Here is a 23,673-nt window from a genome sequence, read left to right on the forward strand (position 1 = left end):
CTTGTTACTTTGGTGCCTCTACTGTGAACTCAGATTTAAATTATTTGTTTGACATTATGGGAAAAATCCTTATTCACCTCACTGCTTGGACTTAGAAAGATAACACCACTCTCATATCTGTACAAAGGACTGATATTTTAGACATCAGTGGTTTAACTTCTCTTAGCACCTGCTCTTCTACCTCCCAGTTTTGGGTATAAGGTCGAGTGCTACTGAATACGGTTTCAGGCCATAACAATACTTGAGCCTGCATTCAGTAAAACATGTTTTTTTCACTGAAAATTCTAAAAGGGTTTGCTGCCTTTCTCTTATTTTCTCTTGAGTCATGGTGGTGAGTTCAGCCCTTCTTGTTTTTATTCCAAATAAAATTGAACACAGTTAAAAATCTTGCTTCCTGTAGGCAGTATTACAAAGGCTGAAATCACAGGTGTATTCACAAACAGCTCAGACAATGAGAATATGCCTTTTACACCAGCCCTGTGGTATAAAAACCTTAAAAGCTCATTTGAAATGCTGCTTGCACAGACACAAATTGTGTGGCATGGCTCACCTGCCGGTACCCCACCATTATCATGCGGACAAGGACAATGTTGATGTTCGTCCCCAAAGATTCATCATGGTAGATTTCATCAACCTGAAAGGAAATTAACAGCATGTGTCAGTGATCTGAATGACAAAGGGCATAGAGTGCTTTTGATGAAAGTGACTTGTGATATCAAGTTGAGCACCCAAAGGCCAATAATACAATCATGAACATGGTGGTTTTTAATCCAGAACTTTAATACAAAAACAGTCTGCAGGAATAAAATTACACTCGAGTCTAAAAGCTAAAAGTTGTGTGAAAAGGACCTTCGACTGACCATTACAGAACGATAGTTTTCGCTCTAGCTTCAGGAATTTCCGAGGGAAACTTCACTGCTCTGCATTACTAATTACTTAATTATGGCTGCTCTAAGTATGCAAATCAGAGTCACAACTGTCAAGAAAGGAAGTGAAGTGACACTATTTAAATGCATAAACTGATGCTTTCCGCTGAGTTTAATTAAAGCCAGGTAAACAATATAACTTTGATAGAAACAGCCTCCACAACTGCTGCTGCTGCTCCTTTCCAGGCTGCTAGGAAAACATTTAGGAGAAGATTAATGTTTGTAGTAATCCTTTAGGAAATAATAAAGTTTAATCAGTAAATCAATATTAAGTGAAAAACTTCCCCCCTCCCTTGAAATCATCCTGCTCTATCTAAAATCTTACAAACCAAGAAGAAAACAGTTGTTTTAAACCACTGAATTGCACTAAAACTCTTGATCCAACCAGTTCTCCTTTTTATGTCTGAGGTGCAGGGCCTAGCAGCGAGTCCTCAAACCATTTTTTAATCTCTTACGACAATCCTAGAATCATGATGAAATATGTTATTAAGACTGGCAACTATTTAGTGAAACTAGTGCTGTTATGCAATGGCAAAGGAGCCTGACCCAGAAATATGTGGACTGCTATTTGGCTTCGTAAGAATGCTGTGGTATGTAGATGCATAACCCAGGACCAAGCTAGGATCCCGTTCAAACCCAAGTCCAATTTCCACTCGAGTGTGTTTTATTTTCATCAGATGGTCGCTACATGTCAGCACTCATTCCGGGCCTCATAAAGTCAACCATCTGCTTTGCTTTGTGGTGGATAAATTAAGTTCAGAGCAAAACAACGGGTATTTATTTTTCCATACATGATTCATTTAAGTTTTGGATTGCAATCAAAAAATAAGCAATTTGGCTTCATATTTCTCCATGTGACTTCAGGGAAAAAGCTGTCTAAAACTGGATTTTTAAAGCATGTGGTTGACACAGGCTCATATTAAATTTTGTATTTTATGTTACAAGCTTGCATAACGTAGCTTCACTTTCCTCACGTAAGATTTTCCTGAGAATGAACACTCTTATACTCCTAAAACTTTGAACTGATTTGACCAAAATCACAAAATGCACGTCTATTTTCTCAGTGCAAAATGAGAGGACATCATAACAAGTGCATTCAGTAATCACCATTAATACGAGTTATAATATTCTAAATTGCTACCTTATGAAACCATCGAAGAAGAGTATCTAAGATATATTTTGATTTCCTTCTCGAAGTAGGCTCTCTTCTTTGGGAGGTACCTTTTCCTTCCAAGTATTGATACTAAATGTTTTATATGCAACTTCTCTGAGAAGGTCTGTGAGATTATTTGATAAACTGTATTGAAAAGATGAAACCGCATCAACTTCCCGTCTCCCTACACGACTTAATTGAACTTTTTTTTTTCATTCATCTGTCTCTAACCATCCTGCAACTGTTTTCATATGGTTTCCAATGTTTCTGTTGCTGTTGTTAGGTACCTCTTTGTTTAGCCCATGACAGCTCTACACACGATCTAGCTTTATTAATCAACAAGAGGTAGTTACAAAGCAAATATTCCAAAATAGTGAACAATATCTGACAAATTCTCATTTGTTTTTCTGTCAACAGTGCCACACTTTAACTGCCTTACTGTAGGCCACTAATAGTAATTATATGAGTGCAGCATGTGGTTGTCACACCACTGTAATAACACTGAGTGTAAGTATATTGACTCCCTCTCTGTATTTAAGACACAGCTCAAAACACATCTGTTTAAACTGGCTTATTCGCTTTAATGCTGATTTTATCTGTTGTCACGCTCTGTTTTGTAATTTTAACTTATTTTATGTATTTTATGACTATTGTTCCTTTTATTAATTGTGTTTTTTGTAAGGTGACCTTGGGTTTCTAAAAGGCGCCCTCAAATAAAATGTATTATTATTATTGTTATTATAGCCCCTGATGGTGTCATTTGCACTTGAGAATCAAGGCGCTGTGTGGGCTTGAATGAGACTATTTTCTCTTTTGTTTTTATCAACTGTTTGTTTAAAGTGTCAACTGGAAATTCGAGGTTTAGCATGATCTCCAACAGCTAGGCATAAGATATAAGGCTTAAGAACTTAACAATACGTGTCTTCATTTTCATAGTTTTATAGCTTTTCCTAATGAAGACATCCAGAATTACCACACCAGTGTACTAATAGATGAACAATGAAATAGCTTTTTCACTGCTATAGAAATTTCAGATTTTCTGTAAATTAATAGAACTTTTTGTTTTATAATTACACAGTGAGCAGTGAGCTACCCAAAAAATTTCTGTATTTACACATGAAATTCTTATCATTTAAACCCAAAGAGTCTTCCTCTCAAATTTCTTTCACTTAATACAGCAGTATTTACTTTACACGTCCAGTCATCCACCCATTCACACACACATTCATACACTGGTGATGGCAAGCTACATTGTAGCCACAGCCACCCTGGGGCGCACTGACAGAGGCACTTAAATTAAAGAACATCTTGTTTTTTTAGAGAGTACCAAAACATCAATACAAAATAGTCTAATAGGTTTACTAAAAGTTAAAAGCTGAAAGTATTAATTGGCTTGATCAGTGATTTACTCTGAGCCCTGTTTACTGTCCATGCTTCACTGTATCTCCCCATCCCCCCACCAGATGTCCTCAGACTTCCATTCTCTTCTGAGTCCCTAGTCTGCCACACCCACCTCACCTGTCCCCCATCTACCTACCTCTGCTGTAGTCCAATAAACCAAAAAAGTTATCTCCTAAAAACTTTTCCTAATCGCTATTCCTCGATCTGAATAGAAAATGCGACAGGGTCAAGGAAAGGTGCAAAACAGAATTTATAAAGAAGTGTGGCACGCAGAGAATCCACTTACACCAGGTTCCGTAAAAATGTGATTGGATACGTTATTGATCTGGGTCTACTATGTTGAAAAGACAGTGTCACAGAGATGGACAAGCTACTTCATCCAGCATGTTTTTAACTTTGTTGTTTAATGCAAGTCATGCGAAAAAGAGCCTGTGAAAACAGAAGCATGAAAAATACCAATTCATTACCAAGGCTGTAATTTTAAATTGGAAGAAATATAGTCTATACAGTAAAATGAAATGCTTGTGATAATGTCATTAGTTTGTCATCCTGCCTGCTCATATTAACCCAGTCTATCTTCTGCTTTTATATATGATAACTCTAAAGCCTGGCAATACAGCAATGGACATAGCAAGAGGTGGCAAAAGTACACACATTCATTGGATAAGTAGAAGTACAGATTTGTACTTGTGTGTGTTGAAGTACTGATTAACCTTGTTTATTCAAGTAAAATTGAAAAAGCAAATTGAACTTTATGTCATATTAATACCATAATGGAATAATATAAATACAAAGAAATGGAAACAATTTAACTAAAACTCAAATTGTAATTATCAGATTATCTTGAACACCTGTTATGTAGAATGCATAGAAACACACAAGAGAACTTAAAAAATATGTCTATATCTGCCAACGTAGTAGTTGGGTAACAGCACAGATGAGCTCATCTGTATTGTTGCTCTTAGATTCAGCCAACTGAATTCAACCAGATGTAAGCAGATGTTACAATAAGCTATAATACATTAGCTGATTTCCAATACCTGGACAATATAAAAATAGTATAAAGGTGGAATTAAGTGACGGAATCTAATCCACATCATTGGCTTAAATTTAATTTGATGTCTGTTCCTCTAACATTGACCATGAACATCACAGCTGCTCCACCGGTCCAAAACAATGCACCACTGTAAACTTCACAGTACTGCAAACTAACCAGTGTTGCTTTCAGGTTGTTTATGCAACCTTTGCATAACTGAAAAATGTTCTATTTCAATTGGTTGTGCAGGATAATTCACAATATTTAAAAAACCTAACTTCATATACAACTGAATGATGAGATTGCATGTATGCTTTAAAACGTCCAGTTTATCATATGACTGAGAAGTCCTTACCTTTAAAAATAATCTCTCTTCTTCTACTTGTGTCCTTCCTGACTTTTATACATTTTTCTCTGTCTCTGAGTTCTTTCCTCTCCCTTAGAAATCCAGCAGCTGAACTGTTAGCTAACAGACACACTGTGTGACATACTGCACAGAAAAACTTTGTCTATTTGCTGATATTTGTCGAGCTATTAGAAACGTTGCATTTGAGATTACCTGCCACTTCACTGCTTTTGTGCCTGCTGCTCTTCTGTTGCATTAACTATAGAAGCTAAAGTAGCGTGACCACAACTCATTAGCACCTGTACTTTTAAAGCTAAAAAATTAATTTATTAAGAAAACAAGTAAAAGTACATTTGTGTTAAATTTTAGGAAGTAAAAATTTGTCAGAAAAGTAAAATAAAAGGTTAAAGTACAGATACCTGAAAAAAGTTTTTTTGTTTTTTTTTTACATCCATCTGTAAATAACTAATGCAAACTGAATTAATTGAGAGAGATTTATGTATACATTTCTAGATATGGCCTTGTTGACTCCTTCCCATAACACAACTTCATGAGAAGCAGATTTCGTCACCGCAGCATAATAATAATAGTTCAGCAGTGGATTTAACAGCCTGTCATTGAAGTTCCCAAATTTATCTACAAGTTTTGGCATGAATAGTGCGTCATTGTGGATTATGAGGTGGCATTATTTGCTTTACCTTTATAAAGGATGGGCCTGTGTACCGTAAAGAAGGTAATAAAGGAAGCATTGAAATGCCTTTCCTTTGTATTACCTCACATGGTCTGGAACAGTTCAACCCATGTACTTTTTTTAGCTTATCCAGTTCAGGGTCATGGAGAGTCTAGAGCTATCCACCTCTTAAGTCTGACGTCATTAGTCATTTCTGGGTCCAGACTCCTCTTTGGTTCCCAAACTCAAACAAACACTGCGGCATCACTGAGAGTTAAAAACGGCTCAAATTCTTTCATCTCCAAGAAAATGTTCAGTGTGGCCTCTCTTCCAGGGGTTACAATAAAGTCTGACATTCAGGCATCTGTGAAAAAAGCGGATTTATGAAGTTTAGGAGAGTTAGATGTTAGCAGGAAGTTAGCTTGTTAGTTTCTATTTAAAGCTGACTGAGGAATACCTAAAATAAGAATACTTACAGTTCTGAGGGTCAGAGAAATGCAATCATGTGGCAGAGAACAGTCTTTGAAAAAGGACCAAAATTCAGTCAAGAGATCACCTGATCCTATGCTAACCAATCCTATTCATGACCCTATGGCCACACTGACTCTTACTTAGTTCACAGTGATTCTTTTCTGAAGCACTGAGATATTTGGTGTCTGGCAAACCGTGAGGCCATGACTTGTAGTTACATAAGGTTTTAAAAAGCTTTAAAGAGCTTAAAAATAGTGCAAATAAAAAGCCAACAAGGCCAGCAATGACCACTGATTATTTTAGAGGGTTATTTGTATTAAATAACACCAGACACAATGCATTACAACACGTTAAAAAGCCACAGCCTTAACTTGTTGTAATGCATCGTATCAGTTGGAGCTCGCACTGGCAAGCAGTGTTGCTACGTCATTACTTAACAAGCAGATTCCAGCTGACACGGAACAAAAGATTGGGACATGCTGCCAGTCTATCATAGGGCTAACACATACAGACAAATACTCACATTCAGACCTATATCCAGTGTACATCCAATGTAGAATCAATTTAGAAACATTATGAGAGATTCTGGAGGAAGTACCCAGATAAATGCAAAAAACATGCAAACTTCACATGAACAAGTTCAAGAAACTTGTTGCAAATTTATACTTTTAATAAATGATTGGTGGAGTGGAGTCTTGCTCCATGGTGGACAAGGACCTAAAAAAAAGGCGTAATGCACTGTGGTACATCATACTTTAAGATGCAGAGTAATCCAATCCACAATGTATTGAAGATACTGTAAGATATCCTTAAGCATTTAATTTATTTTCTTTGTTAACCCAAGATAACAACAAGCTGTAGCTTAACATTTCCAGGAAGAAATTGGATTTCTGGGAAAGTATTTTTATTCCAAGTTAAATATTTGTAGCATCACATTGACCACCACAACTCATTTAATTTATCTTCAAAAGCACATGTGAGCCTTTGGCAGAAGTATAAGGACAAATTTTACTTCTCCATTTGGCCTTTACTCTCTAAAAATGAATTTCAGCTTTTTCCATTGCCCACATCACCATACAGTAACATTTTATCAGTTCAGTGGGTTTGTTTCTGGATGCTTTTCTTTAAATATGCCTAAAATTGTGCAATCAGTGTAGTAGCTAAAACACATTGAAACCCAAGATTTTAAAGATATTGTCAAATTAAAGGTAACTAACAAATGAATGAGAATTGTGTTAATTCTTTATTTTCTTAATTAGAAAAGTGTCATATAATTTGCAGTCCATTTGCCATATTTACTAACAATGCCTTACCCTGTTCCTACCTCCTAATGTCATACAGCACTGATCGACAAAAGGTCATCAATGATTGGTTTCACTGGACACTGAAGCTTGCAAGAGCCCTGAGGTGAAGTCCAACGATTTAACTGATGCAACAGCAGCAACCCTCTAAAATAGAACAGTATATGAGCATAGAAAGCTACAAGAACCAGCTACCCAACACAGGATGAACAGGAAACGTAGGAAGCAATTAGATGAAAAAGAACTGATAAAAGCTTTCACTGCCAAAGCATCAGCTTTTTTTTTTGTGTTTTTTATGGAGAAGTTTCCTTTCTACATTCAGCTTTAGAGTGTCTTAATTACCATGAGCACTGATGTCCACACTACAAGTAGAACTTTCCACTTTCCAGATACTGCAAACAGAACAACAGAGTGCCACTCCTTTGCTAAGAAAAAAAAAACCCAACAAGTATGTGTCAGTAAGCTTTGAGCAGTTAAAAATTATGACCATGCACAACAAAAGCTCCGTCAACACAGAAAGGATATCCTCCAAGTCCAAATTTGTTCAGGGACACAGGGTTACACCCAAGAATTTAAGCAAATATTCTATTCACAGAAGTGCATGCAGGTCAATAAATGCAGTAAAGAACCCCTGAATGACCCCAAATTCTCTTGGATTCATTACAACAGAACTGAGACTGGTCTGTACTGACCTATATATTGTACTGTATGTGTGTTTATAGTAGATCAAACTGAGGACTTATTAAAGTACTGGCATGAAGTTATGACATTTGTAAACACCAAAGATGGTTTTCATTTATATATATCGTTTTACTCATATCTATGCAAAAGGGTTTTTTTCTGCCACGGGGATAATTACAAAGCCATGAGGAGCACAAAGAGGACTGACAGGACTCTTATGGCCAAAAATGAGAGTAGCAGCTGTTGGTTAAATGCACTAGGTGTCCCTGGCTTGTGTATAGCATCACATCAACATGGACAAAACCTGGTTCATGGTTAAACAACCCGGCCATTGTGTAGCAGGCACCTCAGCAGTCAAACTTGGCTTTGTGCAGACAGGATGTCCAGTAATCAATCCCTTAGGGAGAGTTTCTCCAGGTGGTACTACACATTCTGCAGCCATGGACCAGGGATTCAGAGGGATTTTAGTGAGCTCTTTCAGACACAGCAAGCTTGTGGCTTACCATTGGAACCAAAGAGTTTTGACCTTCGTTTGTTTAAACTGCTGTTTTCTTGCACATTTCTCTCATCAAATTTTACTCAGTGGGAGATGGAGTATATGGATACTACATTTAAGACCTTGACTTGATTTCAGTTTGAGGTTCAGTCAAATTTAGCTTTAAGGACTTCCTCAATTTCACTACTCCTGTCTGTGATGTGAAATACCCTTAAGTGCTAATCAGAGAGTACTAGACACCAAGGACTGATAATTACAGAGGGAATTACAGAGTGCATTTGCAGCCACTTCACAGTATAATCACCTAAGGTCATTAAAAGTCAAGCATTTCTTTCTGAAGAAGACATTTGGGAACAGAATGTGAATATAATATCCTAATTAAATAAACACATCATTCCATGTAAGCAGAGTTTGGCAGTATGAGTGGACGTCTGGCGTTGGTTTCCATGACTGCCCTGTACAGCTCCCAGTCAACTTTCTAATTGGTCTAGCACAGCTAATCAGACCACCATGCAGGGTCCAAATGGTAACTGTTACAGAGTGAAACCAGCACCCTGTGAAAATCTGACTTGAGGGATTTGGGCCCAATAAGTAGATTATGGTGGTAGGAGCTGGTGGAACCCATAATGAATGAGCTGAGAGTTTCTCCCTCCCTCCTCTTTTCTTATTAGTAATCCATGAACAGCAAGAGAGTGGGGGTGATGGGGAACAGTGTGGCAAGTTCTGATATCAAAGAGGACATGGGGAAATTATTGCAGACTTAGCATAATTTAATCTCAAGAAATTTGATATTTCTATTGTCATGCTTTTAACAACTATGCCTCTTTATATGGCTATTTGGCTTTTTTTTTTTTTTATCTGTTTTGGAATCATTTTTGAACAAAAATGGCAAAACTATAATTTATTTTAAGGTTCTTAATGTTATTTTGTTGTTTATATTGTCTGAGTGACTGCACTAGACCTAGCCAACAACAGTATCCTTACAAATTAGTTACAAATGACCTAACACATAGACACTCTGTGTTCCAGCGCAGGCCAAGAAGTCAAGCTTAAACCCAATCTCGGTATATCAGCTCAGAACATCTGTGTTTCTGCCCCAGCAAGCTGGTTTGGAACCTACCTCCAACCCAGTTCCACCTTTTCATGCTGTCTTATTTAATCATTCTCTTTACTAGTCAGTATTCTTGATTTATTTGTCCTCTGTATTTGGGATCCTGCTGCTACTCTTCCCATACGTTTTCCATGCATGCACATGGTTCCCAAACATCTACGCTATGAAATATTAATGACTACAGATTTAAAATAACAATCTGCCAAATTTCTTACTACAGTGGTCTGTACAGTACAGTGTTTCTTTTACAACTGTAACTGTAAATTTTATTACAATTTTTGTCTCAGTTTAAAGTGTAAAATTAAACTATACTTTTCACAAATTATTGATATGTATTTTGATTCATAAATATGAATCTGAATAGAATTTTATGGAATTCTCAGTCCAAATGTTATGCATATTAGTCAATGCTGCAGCCTTAAAATTCTTTATAATAACACTTACTATGTTCATGAGTGTGAGAACGTAATTCTGGACATGCTCCTTGCCGTGGAAACGGACCACCGAGTCATCAACAGCCAGCAGCACCTCGATGTTGTAGTCATCTTTCTTCGCATGCCTCCTCTTGCGCTCAGACTCAGAAAGTTTATGTTCAACAAGATCCAGAGCTTTGGGGAGGTCTGCAATCCCAATGTCTGCCACTGCAAAATATGACAAGGATGAGCAGTTAATGAAAGCCAATGAACAGATGGTGTCAAAGTGACATAAAGCAAATGCTTTTCTTTGACTCTAAGCGATGATCAGATGGAGTCCTTTGGGATTATTGACAGGGGTAAGGGCTCTACATTTTTCTAGCACATCTGTAGTTTAAACTGTTGATCATTCGCATCTCATAGATAGATAGGTGCGTGTGTATGTGTGTGTGTGTGGGTGTGCATGTTAAGACATCTTTGTGATTGGCACTAAACTTGTGGGGACCAACAGTCACTTGACAAAACGCTCATCCCCACCAGTATATATGGTATTTTTGAGACTCAAAATGTGGTTTTAGTGCCAGGGTTACAATTAGGTTATGATTAGGATTAGGCATTCATTTTTGATGGATAACACAAGCGGGAAAGCATTATGTAAATTTGATGTCCTCACTAAGATACGAAAATGAGTGTGTGTGTACAGGATGATATCTTTCTGTGGCTGACATTGTTAGAACTGTAATACTAATTGGTAAACATAAACAATGTGAACATGGATTTCACCACCACAGAGGCAATGAACACAAAGATAATATTCAGAGGAAATGTTCCGGTGCTGAAGCTGCCAAAAATGCCAAAGCTGCACAAATATTTCAGATATTTCTATATGCATGAATTATTTTCATCGGCAGATCTTTTGTAAACATTAATCATGTCTTATCATTTTGTCAGATTTCACAAACATATACAGGCTTTTAAAGCATGATAGCTACACCGAAAATCAAACAAACACTATGTTGAAAAATTTGACCACGTAAAATCATAGCAAGGTCTTTCAAAATATCAATTTGATTATTTTGCAAGAGTCCACATTTTGTAATTTCACACCTTAACTGGTGATGTCTCAAGCCTTTCAGGTGCAAATGCAGACATTGCATATAATTTAACATAGCAGGAAAGGTATTCATAGGAGAACAATGCATATGACAAACAATCAGTATGCTGCTCTGCAAGGTCTATTTTAGCAGCTGTCTCCAGGCAAATCTCTTGGAGACACAATTTATTCTAAATTTAAGATAAAGAATTAAATAAATTAACAATAGATGCATCAAGCATGATAATTCATTTCCACCAGATGTAGCTGATTAACTTGAATTAAAATAATTGAATTAAATTGAAAGGTAGACGGCAATAAGATAGCATTTAACAGACCTTTTATTTTTTTGCACTTCAATTTACTACTGCTAGGAGTTGGTTACACCTTTATACACCTATTGGCTAGTTGTAAAACCTAGTGTGTTTTGATTGTTTTCACTAAGAAATTAAATCTGCTACTAGGCAGGAAATGATCAGAAATAAGACTCTATTTTGAAACTAAAATAGGAATCTCATAGAGCCTTTTTCCCCATGAGAGCTATTGATAGCCTTGAACAGGAAGCTACATCAGGAGGCAGAGTAATGATGGGAATTTCTCTAAAAATTGTACCTGAGAGAGGTAAAATGAGCCCCCCTGTCAGAAGTAAAAAAAAAAAAAAAAAAAAAAAAAAAAGTACTTTTAGTGTGAGCTTAGAGACAGCTTTTTATGTCATGATCATGTGTCTGTGTGTGTGTATAAATACTGCTGTCTTTCCTTTGTCACAGTGTCCACTTATCCTCCCATTGTTTTCCAGTGTTATGCCTGTGTGTGGGTTTAATGCATATATATATATAAATAGATAGATAGAGCAAAAGAAGTGGATTTGGACCAGAACCTCTGTTGCCTTTTTTTATATGCACTGTAAAAAAAGATCCTAAAAAAAACAGTAATATTCCGGCAGCTTGGGCGCCAAAATAATACTGGAAAATAACAGAAAATAAAGTTCTCAAAAAAATCCGGTTATTTTCAGTAATGACAATACAGTTTGTTGCCCTAATTTTACATGGGATTTTGCCTTTTTCAACTGCTTTTAAACATTAAATTAGGAACATTTTAATGTGATTAAACAATGAAATTACCTTTAAACAAGGTCAATGAATGTGGCAACATGAATAATAATACTTAAATGTACAGAAATATACAGTTATACAGTTAACAGTTGGTTTAAATAATAATAATAATAATGGATTGAATTTATATAGCGCTTTTCGGGGCCCTCAAAGTGCTTTACATTTCCACTATTCATTCACTCTCACATTCACACACTGGTGGAGGCAGCTACAGTTGTAGCCACAGCTGCCCTGGGACAGACTGACAGAAGCGAGGCTGCCATATCGCGCCATTGGCCCCTCTGGCCATCACCAGTAGATAGGCGGTAGGTGAAGTGTCTTGCCCAAGGACACAATGACCGAGACTGTCCGAGCCGGGGCTCGAACCGGCAACCTTCCGATTACAAGACGAACTGCCAACTCTTGAGCCACGATCGCCCTAAATAACATTATTTGATGTTAAAAAAAAAAGTTTATAAGAATCATTTTTTATATATTTTTCAATAGTATTACATTTGAATTTAACAGTTCAATCTTTCAAATAACGGACAAATATTTGTGAAATTATGATACATTTGTGAATGTATTTTAACAATCTAAATATGCATATGTACAGACAAATATATTTAAAAAACAAGAAAATTATGTTTTATTACATTTACAGTGATTTTATGTTATTTTACATTTGAAATGTAAAACCACAGTCTATTTATGTAAATTTAGTGATATCCTAGAAAAACAGTACAAAGCTGTAAAATACACAGTAAAATACTTTTATATTACAATTTTTTTCCCAGTGTGTGTTAAAATACAGATTACAGAATGAATACAGACATCAAATAAAAAAGCATATATTTTAATTTTGGTTTAAGTTAATTTTGACTCTGATCATATGATTATTTTATGTATGTGATAGTATGGAAATCAACATCAATGACAGATATGCTACTTTATATGAGAATGCATCTACAGTGAAATTCACAATGGCATTTAAAAAAGAGAGGATTGGAACTGTAAATTTGTGACTTGACAGTTGTTACAAAGAACATATGCACTAGAGAGCAACAGATTAAAAGTAAACCATAGAGGCTTATAGCTACAGAAAATTTGTGAGGTTAGTAAGAGTCTCCCACCAGATGCTGAAGCTATTTTTCAGGAAGAAAGGAATAGAGAAGGAATTCATGATGAAATTGAATCATTTGGCTGCAAAGGAAAGGTCACTTCCCACTCTAGCTTTCTTAAATTCCCCAGTCCCCAATAATACCACCAAACCCCAGCTTTCCTCGTTTTACCAGCTGGTGTATTGAGCACTGCCTCTGCTGATAGGTCTGTATGGAGGCGCAAGATAAAGTGAAGCAGTTTATGTGAATTTCACTGTGTTGACAGCAACAAATTAGTGATTTTCACAATTTATCACCATTTATCACCAAATTACCACAGAGTGAATCTAATTGAAAGAAAAACTTAATTTATTGGGCAGTTACATACCATTACTACACTGTAGCACACTAAGAAAATCAAATTTAGTTTCAGTCAGTGGACAATAACGTTAATAATGTTCACTAACAGGAAATAACAGTCAGTGAGTTTCATAATATATTACTACACAGATACAATAGATACAATAATGAATAGAAACTAAAATGATTAAAAGTTCATGTAATAAATAGGTCAAAATATGTTGGTTTTTTGCTCTTTATAATTATAATTATGTATGACGTAGGTACTTTCATTATCCTCTGTTATTCTGTCCATCCTGTGACTAATGCGCCAACCTTCAGGACATCAATTTTGCTGCTCCTGGTATACAATGATGTATTCAGTTCTGCACTTACTCATATGTCCTTACTTGGCCGGAGCACACAGTTGTTGCACTCAAACCTACATATAGGTTTGGGGTTTTTTTTGTTTCCACTTACGTCACACTCCCCCTCCTTGCCTACCTTCATTGTGGAGGTCTTCCCTTCGCTGGCCTGTCTCCTGCTTTATGGCTGATCTGCGGTAGACCACATGGACACGCCCCTTCACTTCCACATCCTGTTGGCCTTTCTCAAGGGGTTCAATGAAAAACTCCCCATTATCAGTCCGGATCAGGCCTGCCTGGAAAAAGAGAGCTCAAAATGAATGTACCACTCCTCCTTGAAAGTACAATTCTTCCACTGGAGCCAGTAATTATGGAGTGCCTGATCAATTGGAAGATTTAGTAAAGTGCTCAATAAGCGGAATGACGCAGGTAGACATAATTTGGGGCCCTTTAAGATTCATTGAATGTCAGTCTTCTTTCACCCTGTGTTAAATGATGAGTGGTGATGTCAGTGTTATATTTCCATCTGCTTTAAGTTTTTCAAAGAGTTTATAGAAATCCTTTCAGCTGGATACTCTTACAAGCGTTGATGCCAGTCTGGGATGCTCACAGAATTCGAAGCCTGTGGTAAAGTTTACAGTTTGCTTTGTGATATACTCAACTGTCTCAACCTGGATTTTTTTGTGTGTTCTGCTTGCATTAGAAAATACCAATATCCAATCATCAGCTACCCACTGAGAGGAACTCTGACCTTGCTGTTTACATTCAAAGGTAAGTATAGACCAACAAGAATAGTAGAGCAGTAACTTTGTCCACACCAGCATGGAAATATTGACTTATCATCCTCTTTAATCAACACTCACCATTTATTTTAGCAGCACTGAATTATAGGTTTGGAAAAACAGTCGTGTTTGTCTCTTCGAAAGTGGATTTCTTTGTGTGGAAAAGTGGGAAAAAAAATATTTGATTCAGTGGGTAAGCAAACCTGATATTTATTTGTATAACTAGAGTAGGTCTGTTGCTGTACTGGAAATATTATGTTTAAAACAAACAAAAAACATAGCATTTCTCTCTATTAGCATAATAGTATCTGGATGTGACTCTGAGAAGGGAATAAAGGAGCTTAATTTGCAAGTAGACAACAAGGAATTCAAGACAGGTTTTTGTTTCTACTTCAGGTTTCTCTTTGTTGTATACCTATTGCAACTCAGTACATATGCAGAGTGAATGCATCACTTCTGTCGGTCATGATAAAAGTAAGAAAACAGAATCAAAGGTGTCTTTTAACTATAGTTTGTGTTTCCATACTGGCTACCTTGTTAAGGTGCATTTCTTGGGAATATTGGTTGGTTCATTATAACAAAATACCATCTGATAGGTTTTTAAACCTTTATTTAATAATGTTTCTGTGATTGATTTCATTTTATGATTTCATGAGCAGTAGCAAACCTTCAATAGTGTATACTGTCACTTCCCAAAAGACAAGTGTTGAGAACAGAGGCTTTTTCTATGGAAACCTTTAATGAAACCTGCAAAAACTATGCTTTGGCCAAGAACAACCGACACATAAACAGAATGAAACTAGACAGCGCAAACTCTAAAACCAAACCGAAACAAAAAACAAAGGAAAATTCTGAAAAATTACATAGTGGCAATTAATGTATTTGTGACTACCAATATGTGGCACTGTCCTAGGCTTTCATTTGTCTCTTTAGTTGCTAAATGAACATTAAACTTTAAACATTCAAAGCTCAAATGCAAATTCTGAGCTTTTAGCGCAGTTTAAACACACCTGCCTGGAATGAATCGAAACAGTAAAAGACCTGAAAATCAGTGGAAAGTAGTGTTTGTAGATTTGTATAGATGCAGTCGTGGGGGAAAGAATGAGTTTTCACACAATTCCATACAATGTGCAAAACAACTGTCATCCTGACAGCTAGTATGAGGTATTTGCTGTGCACTGTGGCCAAATATCTCCACTCATCTGTCCTTTATTTGGTTCTAGAAGTCTCGTGGTGTGTTCAGACGCATCATTGCTGCCATGTTGTTTAACAGAGGAGTCTTTCTCCTGGCAACCCTTCCAAACAAGCCGTACTTGTTCTGTCTTTTCCTATTGTTAGGAAATTTGAAATTTAACATGCTTGGCCTGTTGAGTCTGAGATGTACACCAGCAGTCAAATATTTTGATATCATTAGCAAATTTCTTTTTTTTTTCCCAAAGAAAAACAAAATGCAATTCACAAAGAATTTTATCCATTTCACAAATAATTAAAATTAATCAGGTGATTTTTTTTAAGAGTGATCTGCATTTTTGTATATTATCAACAACTGTGATACTTCCATATCAATCTCCTGATATGGATCCATCCATCCATCCATCTGTTCTTTTCCGAGAGGGGGGGTGGAGCCTATCCCAGCTGTCTTAGGACGAGAGGGGTATGGGTCCTAATCCAAGTTAATTATTTAACAAGGCTCATTGATTAATAGAAAACAATTTTGCAATTGTGTTGCACAGCTGAAAACTGTTAAAGTAATAAGGGAGCAAAAAAAAGGAAGTATTGCTTTCTTTACGGTTAGATTAGTGTTGGAAGGATAAGCCGTTGTTTGCTTGTTTACAGGCTAAAAATGGCCAGAAAGAAAGAACATTTTTTTATAAACCTATCAGCCTATTGTTGGGCTTAGAAAGGAAGGCTATTCAATGTGAGAAACTGCGAGGACACTTTAATTCTCTTACCATGCTGTTAACTACCCCCTTCAGAGAGCAGAACAAACTGGATCTAACAAAGACAAAAACAAAAGAGTAATTGGCCCTAATACACAACTGTGTAAGAAGACAAAAATCTGAGTGTGTCATTTAAGACCAAGATGCCTCACAGGTTGTCAACTGACAGCTGCAACTTCAGGATGCTGGACTTCATGGTAGAAATGTCAAGAAAAAGCCAAATCTCAGATGAGCAAAAGAGCGCAGACATTGGACAGTGGAAGAGTGGAAGAAAGTGTTCCGGGCGATTGAGTTCAAGTTCTTCGTAACGTCTTCGTATCAAAGAGAAGAACAAATGAATGACGTAACATGTAAGAAGTACTTAACACTATCAGTCAAGCATGGTGGAGGCAGCTAAGTGTGCTGTGGAGGTGGTAAAGTTATTGTGCGACCAGCTTGACCATATATTACAGAGGGAGATTCCACCCAGCCAATCCATTTTGTGGAAGATTATCGAGGAAGCGTTGGGTGAAAGATTAGCCAGGCTGGGCAAGGTTTGAAGAACACATTCGTCATTTCCATTGAAATTATTATTTCTAACTCTGACGATGTCTGCATGTCCTATTCGTTTGCTAATTTCTTATTCAGACTAATTTCATGTGTTACTTCTCAGACTATTGAACAATCTGGCCTTGAGGTGAAATTTTTAGAGCATCCAGTCCTGGAACGATTGTGGCACTGTGTAAACACACCCCTTGATGCTCCAGACTAGCAGACTACCAAAACTTTGGCTTTTAAAGAGACAGCCACACTTACTGATCATCAGTTAATGAATTGCATTTGATTAGCAGCTCTTGGTTGCTACTTACCTGCCTAACATTGTACTTAAGTTTTCACAGGGCTGCATAAAGTCTTGTAAAAACTTTTTTCACATCGCTGTAAAATGAATAGCAGAAAAGTGACAGTTCTCAGATGCTGTTATTCAACATCAAAACAGAGGAGAAGTTCATCAGTGCAGTAGGTAATCGAGACCATACTATAGGTATAAGCAATCACCAAACATTCGCATTCTTCATGCATTCACATCTTGTTACTTACAGATGTGCATAGATCACGTCACCCAAGATCCTATGCAAAATTAATTCAGGGTCTATACTGAGTGTGCAATCATTTTGGTGCTCAGGACCTAACACATATTTGCTTGTTTTACAGCACACTTCACAGGCTTTGCTTTTAACTGAGACAGTTTATTTGACTGAGTCACACACTAATGGGACACGGTACTGAATAAAAGCAACTGGAACGCCTCCTTTGTAGAATTGCTGTAATACTTTTCCTTTAAAAGGTGAGTTTAGCTCCATTTTCTCTCCTACCCATTTATTTGTATATATACCCCCCCATTCTGAACCAGATTCATCTGGCCTGGGGCAGACTGACAGAAGCGAGGCTGCCATATCGCTACATCGGCCCCTCTGGCCAACACCAGTAAGCAGTCTTACCCAAGGAGACAACGACCAGGACAGAGAGCCCGGGGATCGAACCGGCGACCTTCCGGTTACAGATGTGCTTCCCAAACCCCTGAACCACGGTCACGGCTGTGTCTTTTGGTAGCAAAGAAAAGCAAATATGAAGTTGACACTTTGCTTCTGTCTGATGTCTTGTTTTTATTAAGCCTGTACTCCCTCTGTGTGTGTGTGTGTGTGTGTGTGTGTGTGTGTGTGTGTGTGTGTGTGTGAGCACGCTGTATTTTTCATAATTCTGCCCTTAACGAAGAGAATAAAGCTACCCAGCCTATCATTATCCTTCTGAAGAAGGCACACCAACAAGACTTTGGCAAGAATGTGTGTATTTACAGCTGTAAAAAGAAATCTAAATACAGAGCTGTAAATAGAGCAGTGTGCCTACAAAAAAACAGGAAGAAACAAAGTCACTTAAGACAGATGATACAAAAGCCATGACTCTAAGGGTGGACATGTGACAGTTAAGCCAAAGAGGAGTGAAAGAATCTCTGCAGCCCCTGACCAGGAAATGCCAAGTAAGACATGCTCCAGTACTTCCTCTGTGGTCTCTTATTTCAGCAGCGGGTAAAAAGTGAAGTCAGGTCTGTTCGGAGAGAGAGAAGCAGCATCTGGACCTGCCTACAGAGACACACCAGACATAAACATTTGTAAAATCTATGGTCAAGGCGGATCTAGGCAATGACATAAGTTTTGTTACAACATCTATGAGCTACAGTTGTCATTTAAAGAGCAGTTTATCAACTGTGCCGCTAATATAATACTTCCTTTTTCATTTATTTCTGAACTTTTCTAAAAAGTTATTTTCTCGTGACTTGAATGAAGAAGTATACTTAGCAGCGACACTAATAAACAAAACACAAACACAGCTTTTCTATGTCAAGTGATACAGTGGTTTAAAAGCCTGTTCCACATGAATAAGTGTGCATTGACCTCAGTGTGCGGTTTGGCTTGCTATGCCTGCCTAAGTAATGAAAAACACTCTGAACTTGAGACATTCAGCTGTGTCACAGAGACCACACGAAACAGGTAAATATTGCTGACCCTTAAGCTCACCAGTGCTCTAAATTCCACACATTGGTTAGAGCAAATTTGAAGATGGATATTTACTGTATGTAATTTCTTAGTAACTGTTTTTGGTGAGTCACCTGCTCAGTTAGTACAGGTGAAAAAACTCCACTCCTGGAAGATGGTCTTGTTTAACAGCAAATGTGTGATTCTACGGCTAATTTGATTGGTTTAAAAACTGTGAGTGCACACAGTGAAGTAAAAAAGTTCAATATTATTAACAACCACAAGCAAACTCCCAAAAACTTGATTTTAACATGACAACTTTGCCTGCATTGCCTGTGTGCCTGTTTGGTATTCGTGGTTTTCACATGCATCTCTGATATAAAGACACATGTGTTTTACTGAGTGATGGTCAATCTATATCAGTAGAGTCCAGGAACCAATTTTTGAAGCTAAAAATAAGCATAACAATCGTGCTTTCAAAATAAAAATAAACTTTTTTTCTTATCAAAAAGTCATCCGTGGGACATTTCTACAGCTATCAACAGTATCAGCAGATACTGCAATAATTTCAGTCTGTCTTCAACAACAAGCAGTCAAAGTGAAAAATGACTTTTTGCTGCAGAGTTGCAGAGAAACTCTCATTGAAAATCTAGTTGACTACACTAATAACTAAATGCATAGCACTGGAAAAGATACTTTGGTCACACAACTCATATATGTTTCTGTCTTAATGAGTTACGGCTGTGTATTAATAAATAATCTAACATATTTAATGCTAATTATCTTCCGCCTTATTGAACTTTGGTTCCAACCACTGAAAGAGAGATAAGCAAAAACAGGATCCCGGTCCAGCGAGTGAGACGTGTCCCCTACAATCCTCAGAGAAAATTGGGCCTCACTTAGAGAAATTACAGCCCGGGCTGTTTTTCAGTTAGTGCATTACATATGAATAGAGACATGCATGCTGCACACAAAGGCAGTGTCACAACATGCTTCTGGGATCATTCACAGCAATCTTATCTACTTAGATAATCTGATGGAGGCATGTCCATGAAAGGAAAACGCAATCTAAAAATGGAGCAAGTGCCAAGGGCTGCCGATGCTTGTGCTGCAACGTGTAAGGAAATCAAAATCCAGCTATCATTCCTGTAGCTTAACCTGTAATTAGAGAATGTTTATATAATTTTGGTTTTACAATCCTTGCCCCCAGTCTCTGAGGGCAAGTTAAGTCCTCTTTTTATCGTGAGGTCAGGCGGTTCATTTCATGAACAGGCCAAAGCGAGATGCATAACCTCAGCGTTGTTGATGGATAGAAGAGATGGGACTTCTGACTCAATATTCATAATATACTGGCAGCAACAGCCATGTCAGTGACGCTGGATAAAAGCTTTTGTGGCAAAACCGGGATGATCAGTAAGCCAGCAACTAAATCGTGGCTCAGCAATGCTGGACTCAGCAGAGTCGAGGGTTTGAAATAATTGTATAAGACAGGTTGTGGGAGCTGGGGATTACTACATGATTCCTTTTTATCAACTTTCACATTTCACTGTGCTGAGCCAGAAAGGGCACGCATACCATGTGATCAAGAAGATAACTATGAAGAAAATTAGGGGTATAATCGCCATAAGTCTACATGCTCTATATTTACATGCATGCACAATAATGTAAGAATAGATCACTTAAGGAAAAACAGGCTGATTTTAGAAGCAAACTCATTTGAATCTCCTTAAAAATTTACATAATCTATTAATATACTTCTTTTATTAGTATTTTAAATATTCTTAATGGGAGTAGAAGGAGAGGTAAGTAGCAATAACAGCTTCTTCAAGAATTAGAAGAATAAACTTTGTAGAAGGAACAGTTGTAGAAATAAGCATCAAGGTAAAATTGGTACACAAAGAAGTAGCAGCAGCGGTAAACGTAACTGTGTGTGTCCTGGATCCCAGTGTGTGTTTGAATGAGCACCTGTTTATGCAGACATAACACAGCTGCTACAAATAAGGATTAGAGTGAGTGGAAATAAATCACGTTATTGGCTGAGATGTTGGGCTTCCACTGATGGAGCTCTTAATTTAGTGACTTTACCTCAGTGCCAGCAAAGTACTGGAACGCCAGAGAATCCTGGAATACTGGAGTGGGAAAAGCTCAGAACAGAGTCCCTGCAAAGATTCATGAATAGAACAATTTATGCAAGCATTTTTCCATTCTCAGTGGATGGAAAACACCCGAACCCCACCACCACCACACCTACCATCCCCAACCCACCACACAAACACACACACACACACACAAGTAAGCCAACTCCCAACTCACTGACTGTTGCCGGGTGGCTCACCCTCTTTTTAACTGATGGACACAGAAATAGCGCTTTTCCTCCCGCGGTTATCTGGCACTCGTGTCACTATCACACATGTAATACAATCAGCCCATCATCTTCGCTAATTCCCAACACATGAGCAGGACACAGTATCATCATAGCCATCACTCATCGCTTCGCAACAATAGCTCATGCTCTTCTGGAGCGCACAGCTGTTGCCGTCTAGCAGGAGCCAGATTCAGAGGATGACATCACAGATTCTGGCAGTCACTAGATGCAAAACACCTTCAAATGAAACTGAAAGTGTGGATCTGTTTTTGTCAAATACTTATGAAGTTATGTTGAACTTTCTATCTTTGCAAGTTCAGCTAAAAATCTGCGGACCAAATATATTCAAGATTAACAAGCAGCTTTACTCTGCATATTGTAATGAGATTCAAATGCCATAAATCTTGCACATTTTAACACAGGGTAGGAGACCAGATAGTTGAATATGTTTGTAGGAGTCATCTTTCTTGGAGCAGCCTCACTGCAGAGGAAAAACTAAAGAGGTTTATCACTGAAATGCAGCTGCAGTAAAGAGAATGAAACTGCTGAAAAATTGTAAGACAAGAACTATGATGACTACTGATGAGTTCCTCACCTTTTAGCACTTTGTTGTCATGAAAATTTAAAAACACACACTCTAAAACTGTGCTATCCACTTCCCATAATTCAGGCTACACCCGCATTACTGCAATCTCCATCCAGATAATTATTTAGCACAGTGTGTGTGAGTCACTGCAATTGGGCTGTAGTCAACTACGGGTAAAATACAAAGTGAAATTACAAAATTTTTGGTCTCTATTGAAGTCCATCAAAAAGCTTTTGAAGATTGAGTGCTGGTGGTACATTAAGACTTAGAGTGCATCTTAAAGATTTGGCCCGCATTTAACAATCTAAGCATATGACTCGCATTCTTATCCTTTTCAGACTGGGTCCTTTCATCATACTTGATCTTCATTCTACGTAAAGCAGACACATCAGACTAAATAATTTGCCTCCAAGCTGTTTGTGCAACTTCAAAAATGCATCTTGAAAATCCCTGCATGCACGAACAAGTCCATGTTTATGTTGGCTCTGATGCAAGGAAACACATGTACTATATTGGTAACAGTCTGACAGCAGCCTTTTTAAAGGATAAGTTCACCTAAACGACAAACAAAGCATAGTTTCCCACATGTACTTAGTGGTCTTTAGTGATGCAGATAGTTTTGGTTTCCTGGCTGAGTTTAAGACTTCTGCCACCGTGACCGACGATAAAGTGCAATATTGTTCGTGGAGATCTAATCTCAGAGATTAGCAGCAGCATGTTTTTGTTTTGTTTTTGTTTTTTTTCCTGACACAAAGCGACAAAAAAAAACCTTTAAATCACATGCAGATTTTAGTGTTAGGATTTTTATTTACTGCGTGATTTGATCACATCAGTCTGTCAAAATGTAAATTTCTGCCTCATAACAATTTGCCTTTGAAACAATGAATCAGACATTTGCTTCAGAGCAAGAGCATACTCAAATCTTACCTAAAAATATATACAAAATGATGTTAATTTGATGTTATCTTTTATTCTGAGCCTCATATATCATACTGCTTTCCCAATGGTTTATGTTGTGAAGGACACTCCTTTAACAAAATTTTCTTATCTGCTTTTATTATTTTGTGGCAACCTCCAGTTGCTAGGGAATAATGTGTATTTCCTGACCAGTTGGTGAGCGGTTACAGGAGGTTGCTGACTCCTCGTGATTGCTTCAATTGCTAGCAGATTTTTAAGACTTACACTGATATTTGGTGATTTAAATATCCAATCTATTAGTCAATTTTTTTCTGTCAGACATAAAAAAAAACTTAAATAGATTTCCCCAACATTTGTTATGTGTAGTTTTTTTTCACTAAACCTAAATGAGATATTACGAGATATTGTCATAAGTTACTTATTTACCTCCTACCTTACTTGGCTCAGATGAGCTTATTGTGGTGTTCTAAACACTTTTAGCCAAGTTGTATAGTGCCCTCTGGTGGACAAACTGTCCATCATCAACACTTGTAAAATGTTTGAAGGGTGTTTCTAATATAGTTTCTACCTTTGGAAAAA

The 23,673-nt window shown here is 37.3% G+C and overlaps 1 protein-coding gene across 2 annotated transcripts in view; it reads right to left on the reverse strand.

Moving 5' to 3' along the window:
- The window catches only part of adamts14 (ADAM metallopeptidase with thrombospondin type 1 motif, 14), a 57,208-nt gene that overhangs the window by 27,535 nt on the left and 6,000 nt on the right, over positions 1-23,673 (reverse strand). For both annotated transcript variants that reach the window (XM_085466462.1, XM_085466461.1), the window contains exons 3-5: positions 14,133-14,289; positions 10,037-10,233; positions 551-634 (exon numbers count right to left, since the gene is read on the reverse strand). In XM_085466462.1, coding sequence (XP_085322588.1) covers positions 551-634; positions 10,037-10,233; positions 14,133-14,289 — 438 coding nt within the window. The remainder of the gene's footprint in view (positions 1-550; positions 635-10,036; positions 10,234-14,132; positions 14,290-23,673) is intronic.

The sequence above is a fragment of the Copadichromis virginalis genome, linkage group LG8 (assembly GCF_057382275.1).
Source record: "Copadichromis virginalis isolate Kocher_CV1m ecotype Utaka linkage group LG8, C_Virginalis_male_GT1.1, whole genome shotgun sequence".
NCBI classification, from domain to species: domain Eukaryota; kingdom Metazoa; phylum Chordata; class Actinopteri; order Cichliformes; family Cichlidae; genus Copadichromis; species Copadichromis virginalis.